The sequence below is a fragment of the Lutjanus erythropterus genome, unplaced genomic scaffold (genome assembly GCF_056507025.1).
Source record: "Lutjanus erythropterus isolate fLutEry1 unplaced genomic scaffold, fLutEry1.hap2 Scaffold_176, whole genome shotgun sequence".
NCBI lineage: Eukaryota > Metazoa > Chordata > Actinopteri > Lutjaniformes > Lutjanidae > Lutjanus > Lutjanus erythropterus.
Window position 1 is genome coordinate 87,905 of NW_028146653.1, and position 12,096 is coordinate 100,000.

At 44.0% G+C, this 12,096-nt stretch overlaps 1 protein-coding gene across 1 annotated transcript; it reads left to right on the top strand.

The window, feature by feature from the left end:
* Positions 1–3,099: 3,099 nt before the first annotated feature.
* Positions 3,100–10,338, top strand: LOC146304075 (ankyrin repeat and SOCS box protein 2-like). The gene is made up of 8 exons (XM_084714286.1): positions 3,100–3,439; positions 6,232–6,401; positions 7,277–7,432; positions 7,548–7,793; positions 8,283–8,454; positions 8,580–9,150; positions 9,227–9,380; positions 10,173–10,338. Exons 1-8 carry the CDS (start codon positions 3,123–3,125, stop codon positions 10,304–10,306), a joined length of 1,920 nt encoding a protein of 639 aa, XP_084570412.1. The 5' UTR covers positions 3,100–3,122; the 3' UTR covers positions 10,307–10,338.
* Positions 10,339–12,096: the final 1,758 nt, after the last annotated feature.

The window sequence follows — 12,096 nt, forward strand, 5'->3', positions numbered from 1 at the left end:
ACCAAACTCATTCACAAAGTCCAGCTTGTTTTCAGGAACAGGACTGTGCTGTGGTGGTTCATTAATGATCAGTGGAGTGATTTTATAATGTTCACATGAAGAAAAGTCAAAGTGCCTACAGTGACTTTATAACAGGTTATAAACAGTCACAGTGACGCTACATCAGTGAAAAGTTATTCTTAATGAAATCAGATGAAACGACCTGTGGTCACATTTTCACACACAAAGTGACAGCGAGTCTTATTTTTGATTTATTTTTGATGTTACATTTTGTGTTTATAGCAAAGAAAAAACTGTTTTTGTCCACAGGAGCTCCAAAATCAACAGAATATGAAAGTTCACCAGCAGCTTTCATTTTTCCCTACATGCCAACATTTCATGATTTTCAACAGAGCTGCACAATTAATTGAATTTAAAAAGAAAAAAAAAGAAAATCAAAATCACAATATGGCTTTCTGCAGTTTTCAAATGGCAGGAGGTGCAATATTTGTCCATTTCTCATTATTTGTCCCACACATCAGATCCGACAGGCTCAAAAAAAATCTTCATTTGGTAAAGATTCCTGCAAAAAAAAAAAAAAAATCACACCATCTTCACTTTAACATGTTTTTCAATCAAACTTAGAATAATGATGTAAAAAGTATCAGTTCCTCTAATTTCTCAAGTCATATCACAGTTATAACATCAGTCAAAATAATCACAATCACATATTTTTTCAAAGCCGTTCAGTCAGAAATTCCAAAAAACAATTGTGAAGTTGTGTAAAATGTAAAAAGAAAACAATGATTTCCAAAAAACTTCTCGACCAGTTCAAACACCAGATATTCACTTTTCAAACTGATAAACTTTATATTTTGTTGTAAACATCCAGTCATTGTGTTGTGACACATTTTCAATGGGAGACACGTCTGGACCGCAGGTCCAGGTCTGGACTGCAGGTCCAGGTCTGGACTGCAGGTCCAGGTCAGTCTAGGACCTGAACTCTTTTACTATGAAGACACGCTGTTGGAACACGTCCACAACGTGTCTCAGCATCGTCTCTGTGAAATAATCAGGGACGTCTCTGAAGAAGACGTCAGTGACGGCAGCATGTGTCTCTCTGACTCCGTCCAAACATCACAGCTGCTGTCTGTTGATGTCAGTACTGACTGAGGGACATATAGACATTTCATGTCAAGTATCATAAAATGGAAACACTCAAGTACAAGTACCTCAGATTTGTACTCAGGAACGATACTTGAGTACTTAGTTACATTCTAGCACTGCCTTTATTCAGTCAGTCTGGTCTCTCTGACTTTAAGCCAGCAGAGTTTTAGTATCAGTATCTCCTGGCAACCCGTCACCCCCCTTACCCCCCCTCACCCCCCCTTACCCCTCCTCACCCCCCATCACCCCCCGTCACCCCCCCTCACCCCCCTTACCCCCCCTCACCCCCCTCACCCCCCCTCACCCCTCTCACCCCTCCTCACCCCCCCTCAGCTCAGGAAACCAACTGAGTCTCTGCTTTGAGCCCGAACACAAACCTGTTGCTGCTGCTTCTATAAAGTTCAACCAAACACGGTTGCTGAGAGCTGATTGGACCGTTCCACAGGTAGGACCTCACTGAACAACAACAACACTAAAGGACTGAACAAGTTTCATGATGACTTTGATCTTTGGCTCAGGTGAGCAGAGTGAAGCTGCATCTGCTCACAGGCAACAGAACAGGTAACAGGTGAGGACTGAGGTGCAGGTTCAGGGTTCGGGGTTCAGAGGCGATGACCTAGTAAATGCCTGAGGAAAAAGTGGGAGTCACATGACTAACATTTCATGTTATGTAATTTTGTGTTATGCTATGCATGTTGTTATGTCAGGTGATGTTATGTTATGCCCCCCCCACTTCAGTTTGTGCCAAAGATACATCAGAAATGATTCAAACAGAACAAACTGTGTAGTTTTGTGCGTCAGAACGTCTCAGAATGTTTTGGCTTCAGGACAGAGAAAGTAAACACCACTGACCTGCATCGCTGTCAGACACACACACACACACACACACACACACACACACACACACACAGAGACACACACACACACAGAGACACACACACACCAGAGACACACACAGAGACACACACACACACACACACACACACACACAGAGACACACACACACACACACACACACACACACACAAACACACACACACACACACACACACACACACACACACACAGAGACACGCACACACACAGAGACACACACACACCAGAGACACACACAGAGACACACACACACACACACACACACACACACACACAGAGACACGCACACACACAGAGACACACACACACAAACACACACACACACACACACACACACACACACACACACAGAGACACGCACACACACAGAGACACACACACACCAGAGACACACACAGAGACACACACACACACACACACACACACACACAGAGACACACACACACACACAAACACACACACACACACACACACACACACAGAGACACACACACACACAGAGACACACACACACCAGAGACACACACAGAGACACACACACACACACACACACACACACACAGAGACACACACACACACACAAACACACACACACACACACACACACACACACACACACACACACACACACACACACACACACACACACAGAGACACACAGAGACACACACACACACACACACACACACACACACACACACACACACACAGAGACACACACACACACAGAGACACACACACACCAGAGACACACACAGAGACACACACACACACACACACACACACACACAGAGACACACACACACACACAAACACACACACACACACACACACACACACACACACACACACACACACACACACACACAGAGACACACACAGACACACACACACAAACACACACACACACACACACACACACACACACAAACACACACACACACACACACACACACACAGACACACACAGAGACACACACACACACACACACACACACACACACACACACACACACACACACACACACACGTTCTTCATATGAAACTCCTCTGCTGATATTTGGACGGATCCTGTTTCTTTGTCCCGCCACAGATCCAACATGGCCGCCTCTGAGCACAGTCTGGACGACTACGGTGTTTACAATCAGCTGTCTGATGAGGAGCTGCTACAGATCGCTGTGGAGAGAAGTCTGTCAGACAAACACCTTCCTCCTCCACAGTCTGACCGCAGTTCATCACCATCATCATCGTCACTGTCATCCTCAGCCCCGCCTACCACAGATAACCGCACTCAAACAAACCCAGAGTCCAGACAGAGACACCGTGATCCTAACAGACACCAACGCCACGTCCCTCCATCTAACTCTGCAAACCCCCCAACAGGCCTGTTCCACTTCATCTACAAGGCCTGCAAGAGGTGAGTAAACAGCCAGCAAACATCTGTCAACAGCCAGCAAACATCTGTCAACAGCCAACAAACATCTGTAAACAGCCAGCAAACATCTGTAAACAGCCAGCAAACATCTGTAAACAGCCAACAAACATCTGTAAACAGCAAACAAACATCTGTAAACAGCCTTCAAACATATGTAAACAGCAAACATCTGTAAACAGCCAGCAAACATCTGTAAACAGCCAGCAAACATCTGTAAGAAGCCAACAAACATCTGTAAACAGCCAGCAAACATCTGCAAACAGCCAACAAACATCTGTAAACAGCCAGCAAACATCTGTAAACAGCCTTCAAACATCTGTAAACAGCCAGCAAACATCTGCAAACAGCCAACAAACATCTGTAAACAGCAAACAAACATCTGTAAACAGCCTTCAAACATATGTAAACAGCAAACAAACATCTGTAAACAGCCAGCAAACATCTGTAAACAGCCAGCAAACATCTGTAAACAGCCAACATCTGTAAACAGCCAGCAAACATCTGTAAACAGCAAACAAACATCTGTAAACAGCCAACATCTGTAAACAGCCAGCAAACATCTGTAAGAAGCCAACAAACATCTGTAAACAGCCAGCAAACATCTGTAAACAGCCAGGAAAAATCTGTAAACAGCCAGCAAACATCTGTAAACAGCCAGCAAACATCTGTAAACAGCCTTCAAACATCTGTAAACATCCAATAAACATCTGTAAACAGCAAACAAACATCTGTAAACAGCCTTCAAACATCTGTAAACAGCCAGCAAACATCTGCAAGAAGCCAACAAACATTTAAAAACAGTTAGGCATGTAATAGTTACTCTTCAAAACCTGCACAAGTTAAGTAAACAGCCTTCAAACATCTGTAAACAGCCAGCAAACATCTGTAAACAGCCTTCAAACATCTGTAAACAGCCAGCAAACATCTGCAAACAGCCAACAAACATCTGTAAACAGCAAACAAACACCTGTAAACAGCCAACATCTGTAAACAGCCAGCAAACATCTGTAAACAGCCAGCAAACATCTGTAAACAGCCAGCAAACATCTATAAACAGCCTTCAAACATCTGTAAACAGCCAGCAAACATCTGTAAACAGCCAACATCTGTAAACAGCCAGCAAACATCTGTAAACAGCAAACAAACATCTGTAAACAGCCAACATCTGTAAACAGCCAGCAAACATCTGTAAACAGCCAGCAAACATCTGTAAGAAGCCAACAAACATCTGTAAACAGCCAGCAAACATCTATAAACAGCCAGCAAACATCTGTAAACAGCCAGCAAACATCTGCAAGAAGCCAACAAACATCTGTAAACAGCCAGCAAACATCTGTAAGAAGCCAACAAACATCTGTAAACAGCCAGCAAACATCTATAAACAGCCAGCAAACATCTGTAAACAGCCAGCAAAGATCTGCAAGAAGCCAGCCAACATCTGTAAACAGCCAGCAAACATCTGTAAACAGCCAGCAAACATCTGTAAACAGCCAACATCTGTAAACAGCCAGCAAACATCTGTAAACAGCCAGCAAACATCTGTCAACAACAAAAATCTGTAAACAGCCAGCAAACATCTGTAAACAGCCAACATCTGTAAACAGCCAGGAAACATCTGTAAACAGCCAGCAAACATCTGTAAACAGCCAGCAAACATCTGTAAACAGCCTTCAAACATCTGTAAACAGCAAACAAACATCTGTAAACAGCCTTCAAACATCTGTAAACAGCCAGCAAACATCTGCAAGAAGCCAACAAACATTTAAAAACAGTTAGGCATGTAATAGTTACTCTTCAAAACCTGCACAAGTTAAGTAAACAGCCTTCAAACATCTGTAAACAGCCAGCAAACATCTGTAAACAGCCTTCAAACATCTGTAAACAGCCAGCAAACATCTGCAAACAGCCAACAAACATCTGTAAACAGCAAACAAACATCTGTAAACAGCCTTCAAACATATGTAAACAGCAAACAAACATCTGTAAACAGCCTTCAAACATCTGTAAACAGCCAGCAAACATCTGTAAACAGCCAGCAAACATCTGCAAACAGCCTTCAAACATATGTAAACAGCCTTCAAACATCTGTAAACAGCCAGCAAACATCTGTAAACAGCCAGCAAACATCTGCAAACAGCCTTCAAACATCTGTAAACAGCCTTCAAACATCTGTAAACAGCCAGCAAACATCTGTAAACAGCCTTCAAACATCTGTAAACAGCCAGCAAACATATGTAAACAGCCTTCAAACATCTGTAAACAGCCAGCAAACATATGTAAACAGCCAGCAAACATCTGCAAACAGCCTTCAAACATCTGTAAACAGCCAGCAAACATCTGCAAACAGCCTTCAAACATCTGTAAACAGCCAGCAAACATCTGTAAACAGCCTTCAAACATATGTAAACAGCCTTCAAACATCTGTAAACAGCCTTCAAACATCTGTAAACAGCCTTCAAACATCTGTAAACAGCCAGCAAACATCTGCAAACAGCCTTCAAACATATGTAAACAGCCTTCAAACATCTGTAAACAGCCAGCAAACATCTGTAAACAGCCTTCAAACATATGTAAACAGCCTTCAAACATCTGTAAACAGCCTTCAAACATCTGTAAACAGCCAGCAAACATCTGCAAACAGCCTTCAAACATATGTAAACAGCCTTCAAACATCTGTAAACAGCCAGTCATGCAGTTTTTTACGTTTGTACACAGTTTTTTTCTTTCCCGTCTCTGTACCTGATGGTCACAGTGAGTTTTCCTGTGTGTCACAGAGAGTTCAGTCCTCTGGAGTCTCTGATTATAAACGGAGATGCAGAGGCTTTGATGGATCTGGTCAGACGGAGGTCCAGCAGCTTGATGGATCCCAGTGACGAAGGCTGGATTGCGCTTCATGAAGCTGCTTATTACGGACAGCTTCAGTGTGTCAGCATCCTCATCAGCGGTGAGGAAGACCACCGACTTCTGCTGGTCTGATAAAGGACAGGGACGGAGTTTGTTTGTTTTTTAAGTCGTGCCAAAAACAATGACTTGCACTACACATCATCTTTAAAGAGATTAGATTAGAGATGAAGTCTGAGCCTGATCTTTGTTAATGTGAGTCTTTTCAATACTTCCCACTGTATCCATGAATAATCAGTCAGTTCAGTGACGGAGGTTCATGTTGAGTCATATCACATCCTGTTACATGATAAACAGTTGTTCTCCATCATCTGGCATCATCTTTCAGTTTGTAACCTTAAATTCCCACCAAAATACTTCAACTTCATCTGAACCATGTGACTCCATTCATCACTGACTCTTAAGATTCCATTTTAATTTGAAGACTGAAAGGAATTCGAATGTTAATCACATTTAAATTCACACTTCAGACGACTTGAACTGAGACTTTGAGCTCTTCCATTTTAATAAACTGTGGATTATATATTTCAACTTGTTTGAGTGGAAACTATTTCAAATATTTCAGCAGTAAGTACTTCGTCATACATTCATCAGTATATCAGTCACACTCATAAATCCTCAACATCATAAAATCAGACTCAGAATTGTAAGTTATCATCTTGGTGCTCCAGACTTTTCTTCCTGCATCACCTGCAGGTTTTCTTTTCCAGTTGTCCAGAACATCTGTAATTTGAGAGCTTTATTATATTAAAGGTTTATTTTTTATTTTTCATTGCTTCCGTAAAAAAAAGTGGACTCATCTACAGAGAGTTCAGTTTTGTGGTTTGGTTTGAGGTTCGATGGCAGATGACAGACATGTTGTTGGATTATTAACCGCAGGTGAACACAGATTGACCTTTGACCTCTGTGTGTCCTCAGCTCATCCTGGTTCAGTGAACCAGCGCACTGTAAAAAATCAGACTGCTCTGCTGCTTGCTGCCGGTCAAGGAAACTTGTCCTGTGTTGACTTTCTCCTGAAGCACGGCGCCGACCCAAACATCGCCAACAAAGACAGAGAGACGCCACTGTTTGCAGGTGAGCAGTCAGCAGGTAGCTGACATGATAGAACCTGATGAAAGATTCAATGTTCTGACTGTTCTGAATGGAAACCAGGGATCTTAGAATACAAAAACACTGTTGTTGTTTCCAGCCTGTGAACAGACGCACACGACCATCGTGGATTTGTTGCTGAGGTTTGGAGCTCAGGTGAATCGCTGCTGCGGTCGAGGAGGCAGTCCGCTTCATGAAGCCTGCAGACACGGACACCTGGAGCTCTGCAGGACATTACTGCAGGCCGGAGCCAACTCGCACGCCAAAGACGTTTACAGCATCCGACCTTTATTCACTGCCGCACAGCACGGACATGTCGACATCATCAAGCTACTTGTTAAGACAGGTCAGTCACACAACCCTCTCCACGGACGACCTGTAGTGTCTGCAGCGGCGTAACTCCGCTGTATTCCACCTGGGTTTTGAGGTTAAAGGGGCCTGACATTGGTCAGACATCAGAGCGTCTTGTTCCCATGACAACTGACCGGAGAAAGACACATCGCGCGTAGCGGGAGGGGGGGGGGGGGTGCGCTCGTATCCCCCTTATATGCAACAAAATGCAGTGACCCAGTGTGACGTAACCCCGCGGCAACATTACATTAAACAAAAAAAAAAAAAAAGGGCCCATGTGTTTACAAACCCACCAACCCCACGTCAGCTACGCCACTGAGTGTCTGTGCTGCTGTTGTTAAGGTGTTTTTAATCTGTCTCTCAGTGCAGAGGTGAACAGACCGATGTTAAGGTGTTTTTAAGATGTTTTAAGGTGTTTTTAAGATGTTTTAAGGTGTTTTTAAGATGTTTTAAGGTGTTTTTAAGATGTTTTAGTGTCTCCCAGGTGCAGATGTGAACGCTCAGGCAGCAGACGGCGCCTCACCACTCTTTGAAGCCTGTAAGAACGGCCATGTTGGTGCTGTGGAAGTCCTGCTGTCTCTGAAGGCGGACCCTAACCGGTCAACGAAGACGGGGCTGCTGCCGCTTCATGTGGCTGTTCAGAATGATCACTTACGGTCAGTGATCAGCTGTTCTCTCCACCAAACAGTACTGAGGTCATAAACCCGAGTCCTGATTGGCTGTCAGAACATGATTTGTCGCCGCTCAGACTCAAAGGTTCAGGTGTCTGTTTTATTTCCAGGATTGTGTCAATTCTGATCCTGGTGACTAGCAGGGTCAGAGTCCGGAGCAGCGGCATCAGTCCGCTGCACATCGCCGCAGAGAAGAACCGTGATGACATCATGGAGCTGCTGATCCAATCAGGCTTTGATGTCAACGCCTTGCTGTCTTACGATCATTCCAGGATGTATGAGGACCGGCGCAGCACGGTGCTTTACTTCTCCGTCTACAACGGGAACCTGGAGGCTGCCGAGATACTGCTGGAGGCTGGAGCCGACCCCAACCTGGACGTCTTCAACCCGCTGCTCATTGCTGTCCGCCTCGAATGGATGGACATGGCAGCGCTGCTGCTGAAGCACGGCGCCAATGTCAATGCTCAGATCTCTACCCAGCCGTCGCAATTCCCATCGGCCATCCTGCTCACCATGGAGTCTCCGCCCATGCTCAAACTGCTGCTGGACCATGGCTGTGATGCCCAGTCCTGCTTCAACTGTCCCTACGGACAGAAACCACATCCGGCCGTCCCACCAACACGCCGTCCCATTGAAGAACTGCAGTTCAGCAGAGATGCAGCTCCACAGCGCAGAATTCTGGTGAGTCAGAAACATCCATCAGTCTGCAGCAGAACGAGACGGTATCAGATAAAGACTGTCCTCAATCTTGTTTCAGTTCTGTGAGGCCGTTTCCAGCTCGTCTCTTTCCCGTGTGACTGGTCCAATCATCTCGCTGCTGCTGGATTACGTCGGTCACGTCCATCTCTGTTCCAGGCTGCTGGACGTTCTGGAGAGTCACAGTGACTGGGTGCCGATCAAACTGAAAGCCCGTAAGAACAAACACAAAGATGTCACAGCGATATTAACTCCACAAACATGGGGAATAAAAATGGGTCTCTGAAATTCTAGAAAAGGTTCTGAATTCATTTTATATTGTTGAAAAATAGTCACCGAAAATGTTTCTTACACATCAGAGAATATGTTAGAAAGATTTATGGCTATCTAGACACATTCCCTAAAATGGTTCCTGAATTCTTAAAAAGGTTCCTGTTCACAGACGTCTGCAGGACTGACTGCAACTAATTACTATTTCTAATGTTGATTTTTTTTTTTTAATTAATTATTTCTGTCACAATCTTGTCAATTAAAAATGGGTCGAAACGTGGAGCACACTGACATAACAAGACGAAAAATGATGAAACAAGACAACAAACAACATAAAAGATGTAACAAGACATGGTGACTGCAACTCACTTTTCAGTATTGATCAATGTGTTAATCATTTTCTCCATTAATCATTTAGTTGTTTGGTCCATGAAATAGTTAGAAGCTCTGTGTTTAACACAAGCTGAAGAAATTTTCATGTTTTGTTCAACAACATAAAATACGTCAGTAAATGCTCCACTTATATGTCTTAAAAAAAAGGTGGTTGTTTAACATCTTCACGCCGACCACAAATCAGGCGGTGACCCTGAAGTCAAGTGACTGTGATGTCATTAACTTGTTACTTCATAAAGAGGTATATCAATGAAGATTATGTTACTGAACAAAACCTGAGTCTGATTGGCTGGCTGAGTTGGGGGCAGAGCCTCTTTCACCTGTCCTGTGTGTGTTGTGTTCAGGTCCCCCCCTTCCTCTGGTGCAGATCTGCAGGTTGGAGATCAGACGTCTGGTCGGAGTCAGAAGACTCCCACTGATCCACAGTCTGCCACTACCGGTCAGACTGATCCGCTTCCTGCTCTATAGCGTCCACTGACCAATCACCTGAGCTCACCTGAGGTCACCTGAGCTCACCTCAGGTCACCTGAGGTGACCTCAGGTCACCTGAGGTCACCTGAGGTCACCTGTTCTGTTGCAGTGACAGCACACGGTGATCAGTGTGGTGATGTTAAATAAATTAAGTTTGTGTTGTAGAGTAGACTGAGCAAATGTCCCCGTCTCTGCTGTCCTGTCCACAGACTTGTCCCTGTTTGTTCACTGTGATTTAAAATCAGACCATGAAGAGAAATCAAGTTTTCTCTGTTGAGACAGTCTGATGTCTTAGAGGGGAGCTGCTGACTGTAGCTGGACTGAACCGGAGCGTCAGTGGATCCACAACATCACCACAAACATTTTTCAGTTGAAGAAGAAGAGGACAAATAGGAGGAAGAGTGAAGAGAAGGAAATGTAAAGATATCATTATTGAACTGCCAGTTTATTATTCCAAAAAATGTCTTCACATAAAATACATTGTCTTTCCCACTGTTACTTCTTCCTCCTCCTCCTCCTCCTCTTTTTCTTCTTCAGCATCTTCTTCTTCTTCTTCTACTCCAATAGATGATGACACTTAATAGTTCAGTGAAGTGGAAATGTTCCTCTTGTAGAGTGATGGACTGCTGTAGCCTGTTAGCTAACAGCTAACACTGACATGTTGTTCAATAAGAAGTGAAGCTGTTGTTAGCTTGTTAGCTTAGCTTAGGTCACCTGATACACCAGGTGATTTCTCACCTGTTCAATATTAAAAGAGACATATTATGCAAAACTCACTTTTCCGTTTCTTTAGCACCTATATTTGGGAATCTGGTCAACTAACCCACAAAATGTGAAATCAAACAACCCAGTCATTTTTTTGTGGTCTGCTTAGATCTGAATATACGGGATTCAACACGCTCGGCTTGTTACGTAACTTGCCGGCTCAGAACGCTGCTAATTTGAATATCTCCACCCACACTGGACAACCACCTTCGCGAACGTCCACCATTCTTTTTCACCGCAAGCATCAGGTGACCAGACCAGAGCGAAATAAGCGCGGGAACTGCTCTGTTGTTTGCTGCACCGAGCAGCACGACTCACTACATTTTCTTCCGGCCTCAGCGGACAGAAGAGCTGCGTGGAAACGTTTGACTCGTTAACGCCTCGGAAAACACACTTCATTTAAACTCGACAGAAAAACACGTAAAACTCACCAAAGCCGTCTTTGTTAGTCTGTTCACTCTTCCAACAATCACCAACTCTGGTTTGGTCAAAATAAATTTTCATTTTACTGCGTGGAAAGAGTTTAAGGGTTAGTTTGTGAGCAATTTTACCACCACAACTAAAGATCGTATGACATTAAGTTATTGACTGACGTTCCAAAACGTTCTGGTGACGCCTCGGTTCTCGGACTTCTTCGGGAACTTCCTCTCGCTCAGAGTCTGACTCTGGTTCAAACATGTACGGTTGAACTGATGTGTCCTCTCCGGCAGCCATGTTTCGCCCAGGGTTGATACGTAACAGTTGTCATGGCAACGTGACGCAGCACTTGTTTTGGCACACCGCATGTAAGAAGTGGGTGGAATTAGCAGTGGTTCATTTGCATTTAAAGGAACAGACGTTGCCTGGAGACGTCAGGGACCCTGTTAACCTTTAGAGTCACTACAGAACTGAAATACATTTTATGGCTTTTATTTTATTGTTAAATCGCTCATACTGGTCTCATACTGGTCTCATACTGGTCTCATACTGGTCTCATACTGGTCTCATACTGGTCTCATACCAGTGTCCTCAGTCAGGATTTAAAAACTTAAA

Excerpts from the sequence above, each read along its gene's own strand:
- LOC146304075 (XM_084714286.1), top strand. The coding sequence starts at position 3,123 with ATGGCCGCCTCTGAGCACAGTCTGGACGACTACGGTGTTTACAATCAG. Across the intron at positions 6,402-7,276 it reads TGTCAGCATCCTCATCAGCG|CTCATCCTGGTTCAGTGAAC; the intron begins GTGAGGAAGACC and ends GTGTGTCCTCAG. Across the intron at positions 7,794-8,282 it reads CAAGCTACTTGTTAAGACAG|GTGCAGATGTGAACGCTCAG; the intron begins GTCAGTCACACA and ends AGTGTCTCCCAG.